At 52.5% G+C, this 22,254-nt stretch overlaps 1 protein-coding gene across 5 annotated transcripts in view; it reads right to left on the reverse strand.

Moving 5' to 3' along the window:
* DLGAP4 (DLG associated protein 4) overlaps nt 1–22,254 on the reverse strand; it is a 201,853-nt gene that overhangs the window by 79,301 nt on the left and 100,298 nt on the right. For 4 of the 5 annotated variants that reach the window (XM_027558628.1, XM_027558626.1, XM_027558625.1 and 1 more), the window contains exons 3-6: nt 9,554–10,625; nt 5,761–6,002; nt 3,180–3,294; nt 542–592 (exon numbers count right to left, since the gene is read on the reverse strand). In XM_027558628.1, the coding sequence (XP_027414429.1) occupies nt 542–592; nt 3,180–3,294; nt 5,761–6,002; nt 9,554–10,552 (1,407 nt within the window). In that variant the 5' untranslated portion in view covers nt 10,553–10,625. The remainder of the gene's footprint in view (nt 1–541; nt 593–3,179; nt 3,295–5,760; nt 6,003–9,553; nt 10,626–22,254) is intronic. The other variant, XM_027558627.1, reaches the window with a different exon arrangement.

Here is a 22,254-nt window from a genome sequence, read left to right on the forward strand (position 1 = left end):
AGTCTCTGCATTCATTCCAGAACCCTAACATCCTTAAAAATCTTGATGGAATTCAAGAAAAGAGATAAGTCAGAGGATCTGGGGCCTGGAACATGGAGACCAATGTCCCCAGCCCCTGATCTGTCCAAATAGAACAGTCTTGCCTGGCCTTTCCCAGGCTTTGGGGGAAAAGACAAGGAGGGAGCTAGAATCTCTCAGGATATGCCTTCCCTTATCCTAGGGTTACTCTTTTTTAAAAAGTAGAGTTGATTACAATGCTGTCCTAATGTCGTGGGGCTATTCTTGCCTCATCCATAGAACCTAACTCATTCTTTTCCATTTTTGAGAAGAGGAAACTGAGGCACAGAGAAGTGAAGTGACAGGGCCAGGGAGTGAAAGGTCCAGGTGCCAATATGAGCCCCAATTCCATCCTCCTTGGAGGAGGTTTTCCTGGTGCTAGCTCTGCTTGCAGCTATCCGGGTTAAGGGCCAGGACACTGAGGTGCCTAGGCCCAGCCCTAGACTCTGGGATGGGGCGGTGAGAGAATGGCAAACATACTGACCTGCTGTTCGTGGCCAAACAACTGGGGGATCAGGGAGGCCTGTCCAAAAATCTGCAGGAAAGAGATGGGGAGGGTTATGGGCAGACCGAGGCTGGGGGCTGGGGAGGGGTCTTCAGGCTCGGCTACAAGAGAACTTGGGGCTGGTCTAACCTCCTCTCCAGACTGGCTGGGGCCCACTTACTAGGAGGTTTTGGTTTCCTCCAGGGATAGGAGGCTCACTCCTTCTGAGACTGGGTTTATACATGTTTCTCCTGGGTTGGCTTCTGGGACCATGGATGTCCTCTCTGCTGCCTGTCAGCTGGGCAGGTAGCCTCCCAGGATCTATAGATTAGGGGAAGAACCTGGAGGCTTCTCTTCCCTGGTCAGGGCTTACCCAGTCCAGTGCCTGGTGGGAGGGGAGCTTCTCCTGGCAGGAGTTGAGGCTCAGAGATACAGACAGAATTGGACATCTCTGACTTTGAGGCCACATATGTGGCTCAGGTCACTCAAGCTTCACAGGGTGAGGGTTGGGGGTTCAGAGCACTCTAGGCCAGAAGAGAACTGGGGCTAGGCAGGGGGTAGTGGGAGAGACTGGTGGTGTCCCCAGCCTGGCTGATTCCATATACCTTTTTGTGTGGCCAAAGGACAAAATAGTGTTTCCAGTGCCAAGGCCAGGTGGGGGATGGAGAGGGTGCACGTGAGACAGACAGACAGACCCAGAGAGAAACATGGAGATGAGACGTACTGGAGAGAATCAGAGAAAAATGTGAATGAGAGGAGAGAAAAGCAGAGGGACACAGACAAGACAGCTGAGGGATGAGAGGACAGACAGGATGGGAGAGACAGGGAAGGGCACTGTCCATCCAGCACACACCTCATGCCCCGCGCCACCTGCTTGGGGACAAGACAGCAAGGGCCCCGTCTGCAGGGAGCTCCCAGTCTTAAGGGTGAGACAGACACCAAATAAATAAGCAAACAAATATAATTCTTGATAGTGCGAAGTGCTGTTGAGACAATGAAGCAAGGTAAGGGAACAGGGCCCCAGGCACCCCTGAGGTGGGAAGTGATACTGCAGGTCTCTCTGAGGTGACATTTGAGCCAAGACCTGGATCACACAGAGGAACCAGCTGTGCAAAGATCTGAGAGAAGAGTGCTCCCAGGGAGGAACAAGCATGGGGAGGCGGGGGCAGGAATGAGGGATGTAAGCAGCAAAAGGAGGCCAGTGTGGCAGGAGCAGGGCCGGTGACAGAATATGTCAGAGATTACCTCTGAGAGGGAGGCCAGGCCTCACGGGTCTGGCTTTCCTGGGGGTAGGCAGGAGCTATGGGATGGTGCGGAGCAGGTGACGTGATCTGACTTCTGCCTTTTGCTAGCTCCCTCTGGCCACCGTGAATAGGTTGGAGGTGACAGGCACAGAGGCCAGCACAACTGTTCAGGTGAGACTTGGTGGGACCTGGAGGATGGGAGGGGCAGAGGGTCCCCTGGCTGGGGTGGGGGGGCTCTACCTCACCCCCCATCTGAGGTCAGTCTCCTTGGAGTCTGGGAATGACAGTCCTGAGGGTGGGGGGCTGGGGAGAGCTTGGCCAGGCTAGGAATAATGGTGTGGTGGGGATCTGAGGTCCAAAAGTTCTAAGCAGTCCATTAGCCCGGGCAGTGGGGCTGCACGCAGTGAGACCTGGGGCCTGTTCCTGCCTAGAGAGGCAGCTGGGTCTGCACCTGACTGTCTCTGCTGCCTCACTGTGCTACCGTTGGCAGGTGTCTGCCCTCTCTGGGCCTCGTCCCCCCATTCACACTGTGGAGGGAGCCCTCGAGCCTTGCCTGGCTATCCCTTTGCAAATGGTAAAGTACTGTGCACAACACAGTAGGGACTGAGGTCCAGGTTTGGGCCTGACAGTCCATCTCTGCCCAGTTTCGCCTCCTCCTCCCCGTGTGATCCTACCTAATTGGGCCTCAGTTTCCTCATCTGTGAAATGGGGATATGGATATGGACCCTCTGGGGTGGTGGTGAGGGATCCAGGAGCTGATGGTTGAGAGAATTAACAGCACAGCATGCTTACCACTATTACTGGCAGAACTGGCCGGGTCCTGGAAGCCCAGCTATCCACCAAGCAGATGGGACATGGGGGTCCAGAGTGGAGAAGCAACTTGCCGGAAGTCATACAGCAAGATGGCAGCACGAACCATCAAGGTAGCTACCCTGTGCTGAGCACACTGTGTTTATTATCTCACTGATGCCTCACAACCCTTTCAAATAGGAAAGATTACCTTCTGGTGATAAGTCAGGCAACTGAGGCTCCAGGAAGGGGGGCGGGGGATTTGACCTGGGTTTACACTGTCAGTGACAAGACTGGGACTGAAAGCCAGGTCTCCAGTTCCACGTCCTCGGTACTTCTGGGTGGACAGCAGTAGTGCAACCCCTCCCTCTGTGGCCACAGCTCAGGCCATCAGTGTCGGGCCCTGGGGTTGCTCTCCAGGCACTGGACGCTCAGTGAGGAAGAGGCATGCACAGACAGCTTCAGGAACCAAGACTAAACAGAAGCACAGGGCAGACATGCTGGGACTACTCAGCAGAGGCTGGACCTGGATGTTGGTCCTTCCCCTGGGTGGGAGTTGGGGCTCTCTCCAGCCCACTGGCCTTCTGCCTCCCCACCGCCCTCACCTGGCTGATGCAGCTGGAGTCGTTGAGGCTGTCACTGACAGGGTTGTATTCCTCCTCCCAGCTCGGACACTTGGAGGGCAGCAGCATGTCCACGGAATCCAGGCGGTCCAGACTCCTGGGGAGGATGGGGAGCAGATGGGGCTCAGTCTCCTCTTTGTTTAGCCTGGGAAACTGAGGCCCAGAGGTGGGAAAACTGGCCAAGGTTATCCAGTGGTAGAGGGGAAAATGGAAGTCACTGCCAGCCTGGGTAGTATGAGGGGTGATGAGCAAGGGGAGAGCTCCTAGCTTTTGGATGCCTTGTGAGTCTCGTAGGTGCAGGCGGCCTTCATTGGTCATGTCTGCTGTAGTCACGAGGTGGCAGCACAAGCTCGCTTTTGACTGTTTCAAACCAGAGGCACTCCACACCAGCTCAATTCTACAGCGCCTTCCTCTGCAGGCCTGGGGCAATTCCAGAGGCTGGACAGAGGAGACTGTCAAGGCCCACAAGCCTTGACCTCCAGCCAAGATTGCCCAAAGGTCATCAGTTTTGACAGAACGTCCAGGTAGCCTCCTCCAGGCTCCTGAAGACTCACCACTTTTCCCCTACAGTCCTGGTGCTTCAGTCTTTCTCACAACTACCTGACCATGAGTCTCCTCTGCACCACTGCTCTCAAAGTAAGATCCAAGCTGCCAACAGCTCAGCCCTTGATATAGACAAACTTAGACTGGAACCCAGGCTCCTCCCAGGGTGATCTTGGGTAAGCTGTCACCCCGTAAGTCTCAGTTTCCTCACCTCTAAGTGGGGGTGTCACCATGCCTGTCTGCTGGGGCTGTGGGGCGGTTTCAGAGATGCAGGTTAAAGGGCACTGGGGCAGGCAGAGAGCCCAGAGAGCAGCAAGTGCTAACAGATGGCCCCCATTACTGTTACTACAGGCATACTCCTTTTATTGCAGTTCCCCTTACTGTGCTCTGCAGAATTTTTTTTTTTACAAATTGAAGGTTTGTGGCAACCCTGAGTTGTCAGGTGATGCTTAGCATTTTTCAGCAATAAAGCATTTTAAAATTAAGGTATGTACTTTTTAAAAGACATAATGCTATGGCACACCTAATAGACTAGAATGTAAACATAGCTTTTACATGCATTGGGAAACAAAAAAATTCATGTGACTCACTTTATTGGGATATTCTCTGTATTACCGTGGTTTGAAGTATGCCTGTACTACTATTATCAATTTGCTCTCATTCAAGGCCTGTACCCTGGTCCTGCCCACCTCTCCCACCTCCATGCCCACAGATCATTCAAGAATTGTAGGAGGTCAGGACTAGAAGGGATCTTAGAGATCATCCAGCTCAGCCCCCTTTCCTTAAAGCTAGGGAAAAAGGCTCAGAGAGGGTGAGACCTAGAAACAGCCCATGGTGTCCTGAATTCCCACCTGGAGGCCATTCCCTGCCTTCTGTCCTCGCCAAGGAGACTCCCTGCTCCTGTCACCTGCTCTGCTCTCTTCCCATGGCTGCAGTCCTCCCAGCCTACCTTCTCAGTGAAGCCTTGGCTGTTGCCCCCAGGAACTGAAGAACTAGGACTAACCTCGTTTCCTTTAACCCTTCCAAGTCTTTTGTCTGCTTCTGACTTGTTTCTCTTCCTCAGTGGGTTCTGAATCGCCTACAACTTTCATCTGTGTTCTACTCATTCTTTTCTGTTCTAATCCCCACTGTGACTTCTGCATGTGAAAGCTCACTTCTCTAACATGTTAATTGTTGCTTTCTGTGTGAGTGCATTTCATTTTTCACACTTTCACTAACTCTTTCAAGCCTTAAAACAATAGGTTTGGGCCCCATTCCAGGAATTCCAGGCGAGGTAATGGGCAGGGGAAGGCTGTGTATCACTCCCTTTGACATCTGGATTCCCCCTCATCCTCCAAAGGGCAGGGCTCTTCTAGCCAGAAGAGGGTCCCCTGGAGAAGTTCCTGGGGCTGTGGGAGGGGAAACCACCTTGGGGGTGTGGCTCCTTTGGGCAGGGTTTACCTGGGCCAGTCTCTAGAGAGACTCCCCTTACGCTTTATCAGAGCATAAGGCTCACCTGTGGCCAGGACTTAACTGGGGGGTAGGGGGGTAGTGGGGTAGCTCACCAAATGGCGGGGCTGTCCGGAGTCAATTCATCAAAGAGAAGGGGCCAACCTAAGGAGGAGGATCTCAGGAGGGGGGCTAAACTGAAGGAGGGTTCACCTAGGGTACCTGAGTCTGAAGCTGGAGGGCAGGATTCATCTGCGGGGCTGCTTCATTCATTCAGCCGGCGGCCGAAGAGGAGGAAGGCCAGGTTCTCAGGGGTTGGGCATACCTGTGAGGGGCTCACCTGGAAGGCGAGGCTTGGAGCAGGGGTTGCAAGCAGGTAAAGAGGCTTTCCCAGAGGCTAGCTCGCAAGTGGGTGGGGCCCGGTGGAGGCGGGGACAGCCGGGGGGCGTGGCCCACGCGGGGCGTGGCTTACTTTAAGGGCGTGGTCCTTTTAGGGAGCCGAACTCCGAGTGGCCAGGGCTTCTGGTGCGGGGCTCCCGGGGGCGGAGCTGGCCTGTGGGCGCGACTCTAGAGGCCCGGGCTGTGCGCTCACCTGCGGGGATTGCTCTGCTCTCCCAGCGACTGCTGAGTGGCCCTCAGGTAGCTCTGGCGCCGCGCCGCCGTCTTGGGGGAGGGCTTGGGGCTGCCGCCGGACTCGTCACTGTCCTCGTCGCCCATGGCTTTGATGTAGCTGCCGCTGCGCATTCGCCGGCACGGGATGGGGCCCTCGGCCGTGGCGTCCGCCTCGCGCGGGGACAACAGCGAGGTGGTCCACTCGCCGCCGCCGCCGGGCACCTGGGGATGGACCGCTTTCAGCGAAGGTGGCTCGGGGGTTGCGGGTGGGCAGCGCACACCCCCAGAGCGCCACCGGCCACCCAGGATGGGACTCATCACCTGGGGAAAGAGCTGCGGGATAGAATCCCCATCCCTAAGACTGTAAAGCTCCCTCGCTCTCCCATCTTGGAGAATTCGGCCTTACCGTCGAAGGATATCCTGGGAAGTTTCACTATGTGACCTTCCCTGACCTTAGATTTCTCCATGGATCCCAGGCTGGGTGCCCCAGCAAAACCGCCCAGACAGAATGTTCACAATGGCTTCCACCCCAGCTACAGTGTAAGCACCGTTACCTTCCTGTCACTTCCCCCACCAACTCAGTGGATGGCTCATGATCTCACTGCACAGATGAGAGCCGCAGGCCTGAAAGAGGTCCCCAGACCTTAGGATGGTGAGGGAGGACAAGTCAGAGGGCCCCAGCCAGAGGACCTCACCTGAAGGATGGGGGTGAGGTCTCTGGGGTCAACCAACATTCCTCACCCCATAGATGGGTGAATTGAGGTACCAAGAGCAGAGGGGCTTTCCCGGGTTGGGCAGCCATGTGGTGAGCTGGAAAAAGGGCTCAGTGTTCCCATCTGAACCCCAGGGACCCCATCAGTGGAAGGGAGCTGTGATAGGGCAAGCGAGGTTGCAGCTGTGAGGGGAGCCCTGACCGCAGTGATTACAATGGCAAACCAACTGAGGGGACCTCTCCTGCCCTCTGAGGCCAGGATCCGCCAGCCGCTCCAGGAAGCACACAGTCTACGCCCTCCTTCACCTGATACCCACCGATGTATCCACGACAGTGGATGGTCACCATGTGATGGAGTATGGCCGTACCTCAGCCCAGCACAGGGTGAACACACCGTGCCATGTACACTCATCTCAGAGAGCAGGCATAACCCCCACTCCCGCCTCCCCAAGGACACACCCCAGCCACTTCGAGGTGTGCCCCTCCCTCAGTGAGTACATGATGTGAACACAGAGCTTACACGCCTTCTCACGTGCACACTAGCCACCAGTGTGCCTCAGACCCACCTCAACTTGTCCCCGCCTCACCGTGTCCCTGCCTCAACACATGCAGAGCTCACACTCTCGCTGGGTCTATATGTCACTGTGGACACCCAGGCACACGTTTCTCAGTGCACACAGCACACCGATTCTTGCCCACACCCACAAATGCACACACTTCCCAAATCACCATGCCTGCAGAGTGCACATTCTTCTTGGTCCCTGCATTGCTGGTGGCTGATTCCTGGCTGAGGGAAGGTCCCTGCCTGGGATTCCCAGCCCAGGTCCCCCCCTGCAGACTTCTCATTAACTCCTTCTCCCCGCTGACTGTTCTGTACATTCCACCCCAAACCATTGGCTAGTCCGTCCTCTCTTCCTCACCTGTCCCTTGGGAGGTGGCTTTATATACCCCCTGCTCAACACCTGTTGCTTCCGCAGCTCTTACCCACCTACTTCCTGTGGAGCAAACAGTTGGCATTACCCCAGCGCCCGCAGGGTCACTTTTTCATGGTGTTTCTGAAGCATTTTCACATGATCAGACTAAACTACATTATCTGAGAGGGAGCTAGGTTGCACACCACCCTCTCCTATATTTCTAAACTAAGGAAGGTAGATTGAGAGCCACAAAAGCCTTAAATATATAAAATACTGCCTAGATTTCATTTCCCCCCTTTGGAAAAACAAAAAGAATCTTTCCCCTCCGTAGTCTCACTGTCTTTGGAATTTTATATAGAATGACAAGAATGCAGGGATCTGTCAGACTTTGATGTTCATCTAGTTCAAAATGCATCTAATGTGGTCCCAAGGGCTGGCCAGGCCTGTGCTGACCTGCCCTCTGGGATGAGGCACGCGCTACCTACTGAAGCAGCCCCTCCCATCTAGTGAACAGAAATCTACTTCCTGTCATTTTCACCCACAGCTTGGGCTGTGGTGCTGGGAGCTACCCAGTTCACAGCCACTCACCCTGCCCTTGAGAGGCCAGTGCGTGTGTAGCAGCAGAGATGTCTCTGAACCTTCTGCCACTTTCCAGCAGTGGGATCTTGGTGCATAATAAGTGCCTCAATAAACTCTAGTGTCTGAAAGAAAAAAGCTAGTCCTCCAAAAGGACTTAGGGCCTCTGGGCTCCTGCAGCTCCCTGCTCATCTTCATCACATTCTGCTCTCACTGACAGGACTGTCTGTTCATGTGTCTTTTTCTCCAGTGTGCATGCTCAGTTGCTCAGTCATGTCTGACTCTTGTGACCCTATGGACTGTAGCCCATCAGGCTCCTCTGTCCATGGGTTGCTATTTCCTCCTTCAAGGGATCCTCCTGACCCAGAGATCGAACCCACATCTCCTGCATTTCCTGCACTGGCAGGTGAATTCTTTACCACTGAGCCACCTGGGAAGCCCCTTTTTTCCTCCTAGCATCCTAATAATCGGGAATACTGCTGCTACTGCTAAGTCACTTCAGTCGTGTCTGACTCTGTGCGACCCCATAGACGGCAGCCCACCAGGCTTCCCCGTCCCTGGGATTCTCCAGGCAAGAACACTGGAGTAGGTTGCCATTCCCTTCTCCAATGCATGAAAGTGAAAAGTGAAAGTGAAGTCGCTTAGTCGTGTCCGACTCTAGCGACCCCATGGACTGCAGCCTACCAGGCTCCTCCGTCCATGGGATTTTCTAGGCAAAAGTACTGGAGTGGGGTGCCATTGCCTTCTCCGTAATCAGGAATAGGTCTTATTTATTTTTTGATCTCTTCACTTAAGTGCTCATCTGCTCATCTACCCCTCTCTCCTCTCATGTTTCTTGACCACTTCCTCTATGACAGACTCTGTCTTGGGGCTTGGGGACACAGGATGGCACCAGATATGGTCCCTGTCCTCAAGGAGCACCCAGTCTGGTGGCAGTACCAGGTAGGAGGTTGGCACCAGAATGCCATGCAATTGGTTCTAGGAGGGGATAGATGACTCAGCTTTCAGATTTTTCTTCTCAAGAGCAGGGATATATGGGCTTCCCTGGTGGTCTCCTGGTTAGGAGTCCACCTGCCAACGCAGGGGACGAAGGTTTCATCCCTGGTGCAGAAGATCCCACATGCCATGGAGCAACTAAAGCCTGGATGCCACAACTACTGAAGCCCGTGCGCCTAGAGCCCATGATCTGCAACAAGGGAAACCATCGCAATGAGAAGCCCATGCACCACAATGAAGAGTAGCCCCTGCTCGCGGCAACTAGAGTGGGAACCCAGCACAGCCAAAAATAAAAATAAATAAATCTTTTTTTTTTTTTTAAGGGGGGGCAGGGATATGTTTTAGTCCCTACTCAGGGCTGGTCTCAGAAGGGTCTTAATCAATGGCTCTTGAGCACATGACCAATGGAAAGAATCTTCTTATTAGCAAGATACCACCAGCCACCCACTTCCTAGGGGAGTAAACAGAGGCCTGAGTGAAACAACTTTCCAAGTCAACCTGTGGTACAGCTGGGTCTCAAATTGGTGCCTTCCCCACAACCCTTCACCCCACCCCTGACCTTGGCAGGGACCCACCTGCAGGTAATGGTAGGCGAGACCCTGGTGGCAGGATTTGGACTTTAGCAGGCTCTTATCCAAGGTGGCCGAGGTCTTCTGGCAGACCTCGTGGGCGTGGCTGAGGGTCAGAGTGGACCAGGAGCCCCGCTTGACATAGTTGGTGTCGGTGCCCACCCCAAGGCTGGGGCAGGTGGCCGGGGGTGCGGGCGGGGGTGGCGGGGCAGTCAGCTCAGTGGTGGTGTTCTTGGCGGCTTTGAGCATGTGCCCGCTGATGGTGTTGTAGGCGTGCATGAAATAGCGGGGCTGGCTGCGCTCCGCCTGGCGGCCCAGTGTCATCAGTCCCGAAGCTGGGCCGCTGCTGCGGAAGGCGCCACCTTCACCATCCAAGTTGTCATCCGAGCTCCACCAGCCGGAGATGTTGGAGCGGCTGCGCCGCTTGGGCTCCCCGGCCTTGGCCCGCTCCTTGCTCTTGGCCCTCCGGCCCTTGCCGTCCTCCAGGACGCCTTTCTTGCCGCCATTGCCACCGACCTTGCCTGCCGTGCCCTCCAGGGAGGGCGCCTTGGTGAAGAAGAGCCGCTGGACAGAATGGACCAGGTGGCGGATGCGGCCAGGACTCTCGCCCCGGGCCTTGGCCTCCCCGCGGGGGAACTGGAGCGTGCTAAAGCCATCACGATGGATGGGCAGCTGCTTCTCAAACTGGTCCAGCAGGTTGGCAGGCAGCCGGTTGATCTTGGTGGCCTGGGCGTGGCTGGGGAAGGGACTCTCCTCTGGCACCTCAAAGTGGGAGTTGTAGTGGATTCGGGGGAAGGTGCTGCTCGGCGGTGGCAGCTGGTTGTTGAGTGGGAAGAGCCCGTCCCCTGGCAGGGCATTCTGCCCGGGGAAGCGGGCCTCGCGGGCAAAGGCCTCTGTGGGCGATAGCAGGTAGGGGTTGCGGTCAGGGCCGGCAAACAGGGGCTCGTGTGGTGGGTCCAGGCTGTCAGAGAGGTGGCGGGGGCGGCTGTCACCGAGGCCTTTCATGATCCCGGCCCTCAGGGCAGGGGCCGTCGCCCTAGCGGGGCGCCCGGGTTGCCTCTCCCGGGCAGCAGCTGATCTGGGGAGAGAAGACAGATAGGCATCAGCTGGATTTGGAGGAGAAGGCTAGCCCAGACGCCCCACAGATCTCAAGGTTGGGAAGATTTCTGAAGACTCCTGGCCTGCCCTTAGCATTGTGCGTTGAGATCAAGAGTAAAATGGACAATGAAAACCCAACACAGCCAAAAAAAAAATTTATATATATTCTTCATTGACAAGCTTATTCTAAAATTTATATGGAAACACAAGGAATTTTTTAAAGTTCATTCATATCATTTTTTAAATTCCAAATACAAATGATAGCATTAAAAATAAAAGAGTAGAATGGAGACCCACTCACCATGTATGTAAATAAAAGTGACAGCTCAGGCTAGCAAACTGTTAAAATATGTTCTACTTTCCTACCTTGATGAATATATTTTCACAATAAACTGGAAACCCAGGTTCAAACTCAGACTTCTTGTGTGTGTTAGTCACTCATTCGTGTCCAACTCTTTGTGACCCCATGGACTGTAGCCCATCAGGCTCCTCTGTTCATGGAATTCTCCAGGCAAGAATACTGGAGTGGGTAGCCATTCCCTTCTCCATGGGATCTTCCCTACCCAGGGACTGAACCCAGGTCTCCTGCATTGCAGGCATTCTTTAGCACTGAGCCACCAGGGTCTCCTCCAGATTCCATGGCGGCATAACTGTTCCTCACCACAAGGAGCCCCATACATGCAAGCTCACTCCACATGCCCCTCAAACAGCCACCCCTCATCCCTAGGGCTGGTCCCACTGGCAGTGTAGACCACCATGGGAAGATCCGTGCTGGCCCTGGAAGCAGGCCTGCCATCCTTGGACCTGGCTATTTTCATGACCAACGGTGCCTCAAGCCTTCCTCAGCCTGAGACTTGCTCAGAGTCCACCAGGTGGAATTCTCCCCATTCTTTGCCAGAACCTCTCCTTGCCTCTAGAAGCCTGAGGGACCCCACTTCTGAAGTCCAGAGCATTTTAATGACGGTCCCTGTGACTGAACAGCACTCCCGGAAGCATCTCTGCTTCTACCACGTGACTTGTCAGAGCCTTTATCCCCAGCCTGGAGAGGAATTCTGCTGATGTGCGTCTTTATCTTCATTACAGCAGCCACATGAGGTGGAGGACCATTGTCTCCATTTTACAGATGGGGAAACTGAGGCTGGGAGAAGCAATTCTAGCCAAAGTGAAGTAAGTAACTCAGACTTCAGCCACCCCATCAGTGTCCCAGAAAATCAAGTATCCTCCTCCACTCCAGCCAGCAGCAGCTCCCTCTGGGCACAAAACCACCCCCGGATCCCTCTTGCTCCTGGCCAAGCTTCCTTACAGCTCCTCAGGGCTGCAGTGTCCTTGGGCTCAGGGGCCAGCCTCCTCGGCTCTCCAGCTGGAGAACTGTGTGTGTAGGAATCTGTCCTTGGTGCCCACTCAAGTAAAGCCAATGATACTGAAAATGCAGAAGAGTTTGCAAACATAGTCCGCTTGCTCGCTGGCTCAGCAGGGGTCTGACTCCCTCTAAATACCAGAGGTGGAGTGGGCTGGTCACCAGGAGCAGAAGACAGCTGCAGTCCTGCCCCAGAAGTGCACACTACACTCGTCCTCTCAGCCCTGAGCACTTCTCTCCCGACTTTTCTTATCTTTCCCCTAATGACAGTTCCCACTGTGCCTAAAAAATGATTCAGACTTCCTTCCTGTGGTCTAGGTGGAATCAGCCTTATTCCAGAGCTGCAGGGGTAGACACGTGATCCAGGCCTGGCCAATCGGAGTCCTGCATCCCCGAGTACTGATTGGCTCTGAGATAGAAACAGGATCCTTATTAGCCAGTGAGAGTCAGCCCTGGGATTATGGCTGAACTCTTGGGAAAGAGGCATCCTCAGGCTGCTATCTGAGTGTCAACCTGCAGTTCTTTGTCAAGATCTTGCCTGACATCTTAGATATGAGCGTTAAGAGCCTTTTTGCTTAAGTCTGAGTTGCGTTTCTGTGTCTTTCAATAAGAGCCTGTTACTGAACTCATGTCCAATTGGTCACTACGGCAGTGGCTATGGGTACCCCACCTGTATCTCGCTGTGATGCCCAACAGACTGACTTCCAACTGTCAGCACCTGCATCCCTGCTGGAGGGAGCGGGGGCTTTCTCTAGCAGCTGGAGTGCGCTCTGCTCACATGTGGCTGGCAGGAACTGCGGGAGAATTAACAACCCCCTCCCCACCGCATCTTCTGGCTGCAGCTCTCAGCTACGACTGTGTGGTTGGTGTATAAATACCCTGGCTCTTTCCCCTTGGCTGGAACTACAGAGGAGTGGGCTCTACAGTCCTCAGTGAGCTCCAGTTGGGTGGTCACTTGCTTGATAACACTCCCTTCATTGGCCACCTCCCTTCCCTGCCTTACCTCCCCGCTCCCACACTGTGCCGCCTATTCCCCAATAAAGTACTTGCACCTGAATCCTTATCTTGGTCATGCTTCTGAGGAACCCCAACTGTGACAGTCCCAGGGACTCCACCTCAGTTATATTTTTGGATGCCATCCCCTCTCTGTATCCTCTGTCTATGTCACTTCCACCGCTCACCTGGAAAATCATACCAGCCTCCTCCCTGGTCTCTCTATGTTCACTCTAAGACCCCTGCAATCCAGGCTGCAAACTGCAACTGGAATGATACTTCTAAAATGCCAAAGCAGTAGTGTCCTTCCACTTCAGTGGTTCCCCGAAGCTCTTTCATTTTTTTAAAGATTTTTGTTGTTGTTGTTAAATTCATTTATTTATTGACTTGGCTGCATCAGGTTTCAGTTGCAATGCACAGGATCTTCACTGTATCACAGGGGATCTTACACTGTGGCACACGGACCTTCTAGTTGGGGCTCAGTAGCCCCACGGCATGTGGAATCTTAGTTCCCCAACCAGGGATCAAAACCATATCCCCTGTATTGCAAGGTGGATTCTTAACCACTGGACCACCAGGGAAGTCCCATCCCCATGGCTCTTGGCTGGGTGTTCAAGGCCATTGAGGAGAGCTAGTCTATGCAGACCGCTAACCCTAGGCTCCAGCCACATGGCATGCTGGAGCTAAAGCAACTGTGAGACAAAGAGTGTCAGCCTGGGAAAGGGACAGCATAAGGCCTCATGTCAAGGTCACTCCAGCCTGGAACCCAAGGCTCTTTACTCACAACTCCATTGGTCCTCCTGCACTAGAGGGTCTGCAAAGGAAGAGGACTGTGTTGGGGCTAGATCGCCAGCTAAGGAGTAGAGGGTAAGGAGATTCCTCAGTGAAGAGTGGAGGGCTAGAAGGCCCAGCATGCTCTAGTTTCTACCAGCTTCTCCAGCCTCAGTCCCACTTCAGAACTGAGGCACACCCATCTCCAGTGGCCAAGGACACTGGCTGTTGACAGTTCATGGCCAGGTACCTGTTAGGACTTGCTCTCCGCCAAAGGGCAATGCCTCAGTGAAGGTCATGCTTCCTCCCAGGGGCAGCCTGTGTCTAGTCACTGATGGGTGTACAGAACCCAGGTCTGGCCTTCCTGCCCCGTTCAGAACAAATGGGCCATCCCAGCTCCAGAGCTTCCCCTGGGATTAGCCGAGGCTTTTGTTGTAACTGCATCTCCACCTAACTCTTCATACTGGCCCATCCTGTGCCCCTCAGCTGTCACAGATGTTTCCAAGAGACTTCCCAGGAAAGCTTCAGAGTACTTCCTGGGGAATCTGAATTCAAAGCCAGAGTGTAACTGGGTTCTACTTCTTTCGCTTCTTACTGAGGATCATTTGGTGATCTAATCATTCCTCCTAAATCTCAGTCTCCTCTTCTATAACATGGTATGAGGATCTTCACTTTTCAAGATTATGATGAGGATTAATTATGACGTCAGATAGAAAGCCTCTAGGCCCTTGATAAATATCAGTAGTGCTCTGGTCCTCACCTCACTGTGCTTCTTAGGGGTAGGCCAAGGCATCCAGTGTAGGAGGCCACATAGCTTAGTGGAAAATGCAGGCAACTGCACCCAGATTCCAATCCTGGCCCTGCTCTGTACTTTCTGCGACCTTGGATGGGTCCCTCTCAGTTTCCACCTCTAGGCATTAGACGGATGGTTTGCTGAGGGTGGTCTGGCCACATGGATCCACCTGAGCTCTCTTGGCCAGGATTCTTGGAACACTGGGTGCCAACCTCTCAGTCACCCAGCACCCAGGGGTGTCAGGAGCCTCACCTTGGGGAAGTCTTAAAATAGGCAGGCCTCGGCCTTGCAGGGGAAGCAGCTGGCTGCCTTTGTCTCCGAGCTATACTTAGGCCCATCCGGGTGCCCATAATTACCTCTCATTAATATAAGCCTCATTGCCCTCCTGGAAACATGGAGGAACCAGCAGAGCTGCTGCCTCCCCAAGAGCCCTCCCTGCTCTGTGGCGCCTCTGTATTTGCAGCCGCTAACCCCATCTGCACAGAGTGGCGCCTCCCTGCTCTATCCCAGCTCACCCTGGAGCCAAAGTTGGCCAGTGACCATGGGAGAGCTAATGAGGGACAAGGCCAAGGACAGAGCCCAGCATGGCCCTTCCTGAAGCAAAACTCACCTGATTGAGCCATCTCCCTAATCTAGAACTTTCTCTGGGTTCTCTTCCCTCCTCAGTCCAAACTCCTTGGTGTAGCAATCAAGAAAGACCCTTCCTGGACTTCCCTGGCAGTCCAGTGGTTAAGACGCGGTACTTCCATTGCAGGGGGCATGGGTTTAATCCCTGGTTGGGGGACTAAGATCCACATGCCACATGATGTGGCCAAAGGGGAAAAAATTAAAAAGGCCCTTCATGATCTAACCCTAAACCTCTTTTCCAACATTTCCCATCTCCCTTTTCACAGTCCCTCCCTCTAAGCAGCCCAGATTCCTTACTGTTTCCTTCCTACATCTTTGAATTTGGTGCTATCTGAAACACTGGTTTTGTCTATGGTCACATTAACAGAGAAAGAGTCTAAATGAAGGGAGAAGATAGTTCTGTTCAGTGCTGAGTCCTGTTATTAAGAGAGAGACAGACAGACAGACAGAGCGGGACACAGGAGAGTGAGTTGAGTGATGGAAGGCTGGAAATGGTGTGGATGATGGCTGGATATTCCAGGGATGTTCATGGAAGTCCATGAAGGATACAGCCACTGCATTCTGCCTCTGAAGGGCTGATGTGTGGAAGGGGAAGGATGGGCTCTATGGGGCCTCCAGTGCCTCGATGTGGCCCGGAGTAGGGCTGGAGGCAGAGAGAAGCAGGCTGTGTTACAGTGTGACTTCATCTCTGGGTACCCATCCCGTTCTCCTCCCACATCTTCTGCTCTATCTCTGGCTGTCTTCCCCTCCTCTGACCTCTAAATTCTAGAGGAACTGCTCCCCGCTTCTCCCTACACTCCCTCTCCTGCTGATCTCATCCAGACTTGTGGCTTTAAACACCATCTATATCCGACAACTCCTAGATTTACATCTTTCACCCAATCTCTCTCAGACACCAGACTCACATCTCTAACTGTCTCCTTGACATCTTGCCCTGGAGGTCCAAAATCGAATGTCTGATGTCCCACCTACCCTGACCCATTCCTCTGACAGTCCGCTCCAATTCAGCTCATGACAACTCCATCCTCCTGCTTGCTCCAGTCAGAAACCTTGGAATCATCCTTGACTCATCTTTTTCTTACTGCCTCCTCCCAACCCCCAATCCCATTCAACAGCAAATCCTTCAAAATCCCACCACTTCTCCCCGCCCCTACTGCCCTGCCTATGGCCAGGCCCCTATCGGATCTCACCCAGACAATTTAAACTCCCATTGACCTTAAACTCAAAGATTATCTTTTTACTCTTCTTTTTTCAAAAAAATATTTATTTATTTGGCTGTATTAGGTCTTAGTTGAGGCATGTGGGCTGTTCATTGCAGCATACAGGCTTCTCTAGTTGTGGCGCATGAGCCTACTTGCCCCGGGGCATGTGGAATCTTAGTTCCCTGACCAGGATCAAACCCGCATCCCCTGCATTGGAAGATGGATTCTTAACCCCTAGACCACCAGGGAAGTCCGCTTTTCATTCTTCTTACTTCTTCTTGCTTTCCTGGCCTCACTTCCTGCACCCTCCCTTGGACCTCCATGCTGTTCCTTGGACACAAATCATTAACGCCCCATCTTGGGGCTTTTGCCCTTACTGGTGCCTGAAATGCTCTGTCCCCCTCTGACCATGTGTCTCCTCCTTCACTTTATCCAGATTTCAGCGCACAGGCTGCCTCCACAGAGAGGCCGGCCCTGATTACCACCCAAAGCAGCGCCTTACCTGCCAGCCCTTCGTTCTGTATCACCCAGATTTGTGTCCCATGGAGCCTGAGGTAGCAGGGACAGGGTCTGTCTTTGTGACGCTTGTGTCACTGGCACCCAGCACAGCGCCTGGACTCTGTGGAGACTCATCAAGGCTTCTGCTAACTGAGAAGAGTGGCAAAAGGTCTTGGGGATGCTCAGAAGTGATGAAGAAAGTGAGGCAGCTACAAGGTGGTGAGCTTTTAGCTCCAGCTCATCAAAGCGATCCTTTCTCGAATGCTTTCTGGATAGCAGGATAGCCCATTTGTGAGCTCATTTAATTCTCAGCGCAGCTCTTCCTGGTGGGCATAATGAGCCCACTGTGGTATTGAGCCTCCAACATACACTCCAGTGGTCCCACCTCCTGCTATTCACGTTCTTGTGTACAACCCACCCCAACCTGAACAGGGTTGACTGTGCAACTGATAAGATATTGTGGAAATGACCGAGCATAACCTCTGAGGCAGGTCAGAATAGACACTGCAGCTTCTTCCTCGCTCTCCTGGACCACCAGCCCTGGGGGCGGTCAGCTGCCATGTTGTGGGGACACTCAAGCAGCCCTAAGGAAAGGTCGGGGTGGGAGGAACTAAGGCAGCCTGCTGACAGCCAGCTCTCATTTACCAGCCATGTCAGTGGCTGCAGATCCTCCAGCCCAGTTAGGACTTCAGACGGCTGCAGCCCCGGGAACACCTAGACTGCAACCTCCTGAGAGACTGTGGGCCACTGAGGCTGTTTCTGACCCTCAGATACTGTATGAGATATAATACATTTTTTGGTTTGTTTTAATATTTATGTATTTGGCTGCAGCAGGTCTAAGCTGCAGCATTCGGGATTTTCAGTTGTGGCATGGGAACACTTAGTCATGGCATGTGGGATCTAGTTCCCTGACCAGGGATCAAACTTGCCTCCCCTGCATTGGGAGCACAGAGTCTTAGCCACTGGACCACCAGGGAAGTCTCTACATGTTAGTTGCTTTTAAAGCCACTGCCAGGTTTTGAAATATATATATATATATATATATATATATATATATATAAAATATATAAATATATATAATAAGTAATATATATTTATATTATATCATATTACATATATACACTTTTTACACAGAAATAGGTGACTAATATTAATACATCCATGCTTGCAAAGAACTCAGATGGCTAAAGTCACATGCTCTAGACCCCACAGCTGGTAGGTGTCGGAGTCTGGTGCATATCAGTTCAACTCCTGAGCCCACATTCCAGGCTGAGGTTCCAGGATCCTCCCCATCTATGAAGGATCTGTTATCCCGATGGTTTCAAGGTCAGGATTACCTCCAGCCTAAGTCTGTGTCCATAGCAACTGTTTAGAAAGCATGACATTCAATCAACTGGTTGTTTGGTCAACAAGATGGCCGGCAATGGCTCCAGCAGGTTCCCCTGGATGGGCTGTTCAGGACATGTGGCTGATCCTGTCCCCATCGTAGGTCCCCTCCTCTGCTCAAAGCCGAATTCCTATGCCTCCCATCCTGGTGGTGAACTCTGGACCCAGGGCCTGGGATGTGGGTGCTGAGCTCCTCTGAGGTGAGGGGCACAGATCTGGAGTTGAGGAGCTGTGGGGGACAGGACTGCTAACCAGGCCTCTCTGAGACCACACCCCATTTAAATTGCCTGTTCTCAGCAGGGGCTTCAGAGGTCACCAGCACACTCCCCACTTGGCACCCAACTTTGTGTGGCAGACACAGAAAAGGTAGAAGGAAATAACCTAGAGCCTCAGAACAAAGGCACTACAGGGGAAGAATCACAAGAGTCATCCTTTCAAAATCCCAAATAGAATAGAATCACTTCATCCAGTTCCCTTCAAGGTTTCCCCTCATTCTCGGGCAAAACCCCATCCCCCGACTTCCCTGATGGTCCAGTGGTTAAGAATTCACCTTCCAATGCAGGGCACATGGGTTTGACCCTGGTCTGGGAAGATTCTACATGCCACGGGGCAACTAAGCCCGTGCACCACAACTAGAGCATCCATGTGTAGCAATGAAAGATCCTGCATGTTGCAACTAAGACCAGACATAGCCCTCCCCAAAGACCAACAACCCCCCAAAACAACCCATCCCCCTCATCCTGACTCAGCCACATTGGCCCCCTCATTCAGCATTTCCCCAGCACTCCCAGCTCTTTCCTGCCACAGGGCCTTTACACATGCTGTTCCCTCTGACTGGAAATTTTCCCTTCCAACTCTTCACATACCAGCTATTTCTGTTGAATTGAATCTCTGCTCAAGTGTCACCTCTGCAGAGGCCTTCCCTGACCCCTATGTCCAAGACAGTTCCTCCGTCCCACCCTCCTCTCCCTTGACCTTCTTCTTGATTTCCTGCAAAGCACTCATCAGGGTTTCCAGCTATCCTGCTTGATTCCCTGTGTACTTGATTAATATCTGTCTCCCCAGTCTCTGTGGGCTCTGAGAGGGGAGGAGGCGGGAACCATGTTATTTCATTTTCAGCTGTATCCCCTGCACGAAGGACAGAGTCATCACACAGTAGGTGTACAACACGCAGTTGTTAAATGAGGTAGTTGGACAGACAGAGCCTCAGAGGGAGGGTAGCTGGAAAGAGCTGGAGCTGCCCAAGGGGCAAGAAGGAAGTTGATTATTGGCTTAACTCACTCCCCTTTCCTGCTTCTTCTCCATGCCTGTATCCCACATAGGCTGGTCTATTTCTAGTCCCTAGAACCTTTCTGAAAAATGCTCTGTTCCTAACCTCCTTCCCTACTTAATATCCTCGAAGCTCAGAAGAGATACCTCCTCCACCAGGAAGTCCTCTCTGACCTTACAGGTGGAGGAGGAAGGCTTCCTCTGGGTTTCCCAGTGATGGGAGCCGCCACCCTAAGGAATCGTAGGCAGTCCTGAGAGTTTCTCTATGCCCGAAGCAGGACCCTGCACACAGCTGGGTCTCATACATGTTCAGGCATGAAGAGGGTGACATACATTGTGGTTTACTCAGATTCTAGCTGTTATCCTGAATTCCTGATGGCTAGTCTCCCTGTTTTATTCTCATAAGTGTCATGATTTAAAGGTGAATCATATGCTTACCCCATGCAAGAAGAAACATGGGGACACAGGCAAAAGAAGAGGTGTCTGTGGCTGAGATGGATTAAATGAGATCTGAGTTTCTGCCCCAACTTCCCAAGCCAAGACCCCCTCAATCCTAGGGGAATCAGGGTCAGCCCACCCTCACCTAGGAAAATCCCAAGTTGGGGAGATGAAAGGGTGATTATCATGACTTTCCCTTCCCCTCCTCCTCCAGGCTTCACCAAAGGCCTACCACTTGGCACTTCAAACCTTGTTGCCCTTCTTCAGCCACTCCCTGAGATGCCCTAGGGAGTATTGAGGATACTCCTCTCCCTGCAGGCAATGCAGTATGGAGGCTGAGAATGTGGGCTCTGGAGGCAGCCTCCCCAAGTTTGAAGCCTGGTGCTGTGTGACCTTGAGCTGGTTACTGAACATCCCTGAGTCTGGCATCCTAAAATGGTTGTTGGGAAAGATAAATGAAGTTATTAATAATATAGTCAGATGGCTTGGCACAGCACCAGGCGTGGTGAGTGTCCTAGATGTATTCACTATCACTGTCCTTATCAACAGGACCCACCCACAAGCAGACAGGGCTGGACACCACCCATGTTTAGCTACTTAGAAGCTCAGGAGGGAATGAGATTTGGCCTGGATCACACAGCATGTTGGTGATAGCTGTGATTTGATCCCAGGCTTCTGACTCCTAGTCTAGTGCACTCTAGAGGTCAAGAACCAACAACAGCTGGGTGTGTCCTGGCCTGTGGGCACTTTCTAAGTGGCCTTCTCCCTTCCACATATCCCCAGAGCCCAACTGTCTAGACCAGCTCTAGACATTTAATTAAACTTAAAAAGAATTAAATAAAAATGAAAATTCAGCTTATCAGTCCCACTAGCTATATTCCCACTGTGTAATGGCCATGTTTTTGCTAGTGGCTACCACACACACAGTGCAGATAGAGACCATTTTCACCAGTACAGGCAGCTGGCACAGCGAGTGCTGCCTGGAACTGGATCACTGTATGTAGTTATTGATCATGATGGTTATGTGGGACTGAAGGGGGATAAGATGGGGTCTCACCCTTTGCAATGCCCACAGAAGCCTCTCTGAAGCCCACTAAAATGCTCAGCTCTGAATCTGTCGTATCTTGTCCCACCTCCTCATGATACACTTTGCTGACTGGGTTCAGGCAGAGGCTGGGACTTGCCCAAGGTCATATGGCAGGTGGACACTTCAAGGGGCTCAGATCACCTGACTCTGGGTTTGCTGTGCCCCAGCACCCTGCTGCTCAGGCTACAGTCAGCAGTCTGACTGAGGTGCTGGTAAACAGAAATGATTTTTTTTTTTTTTTTTGCTGATGAACAAAAGCCAAAAAAAACACTCTGGGATGGACGGCAGGGGACAATTGGTTACAGCTGCAAAGCAGGTGCCTCTCAGCACCACGGACAGCTCCCCAGGTCACACTGGGATGACTACAGGACTAAGAAGGGGGCAAAGGCAGAACTCATCTTCTCCCCATCCCACTCCAGAGGGGCCTAGAGGGACCTCAACAGCCCCCGTGGCTGCCATGTCAAAACATTCCTTGTGTTGGTGGGGCCGGGGACTCAGTTCTGGCAGACTCACTATGTGGCCTCAGGCAAGGCATCTTCCTTTCCCTACTTTGGTTTTCTCATTTGGAAAATGGAGATGACTATCCCAACTGTGTGGGGCCCTTGTGAGGCACCAAATGGGACTAATTTGGCTAAGAGAGCATTTGTCCACCAGGAGGTGCTAAGAGAGTTGAATCTCATCTGACTTGGGTTTGAATCTGGCGCTACCTCTTCCCAGTGGTGTGACCTTATGCAGGTCACCTGGCCCCTCCAAGCTTCAGTTTCTTCGCCTGGGAAGCATGGATAAGATACTTCACTTGCTACAACGGAATATTATTTCTCCATAAAAAGAACAAAGTCCTGATACAATTTCCAGCATGGATGAACCCTGAAAACATTACACTAAGTTAAAGGAGCCAGACACAAAAGCCCAGCTATTGTATGATTCCATTTATGTGAAATATCTATAATGGGTAAATTACTAGAGACAAAAAGTAGATTAGTGGTTGCCAGAGGCTAGGAGGAGCAGGGAGTGACTGTTAAATAGGTACAAGATTTTTCTTAGAGGTGATAAAAGAGTTTTAAAGATAGACAGTGGTGAAGGGGGACTTCCCTGGTGGCCCAGTGGTTAAGAATTTGCCTTTCAGTGCAGGGGACACAGGTTCGATTCCTGGTCAGTGAATTTAGATCCCACATGTCGTGGGGTAAA

This window comes from Bos indicus x Bos taurus, chromosome 13, assembly GCF_003369695.1.
Source record: "Bos indicus x Bos taurus breed Angus x Brahman F1 hybrid chromosome 13, Bos_hybrid_MaternalHap_v2.0, whole genome shotgun sequence".
NCBI classification, from domain to species: domain Eukaryota; kingdom Metazoa; phylum Chordata; class Mammalia; order Artiodactyla; family Bovidae; genus Bos; species Bos indicus x Bos taurus.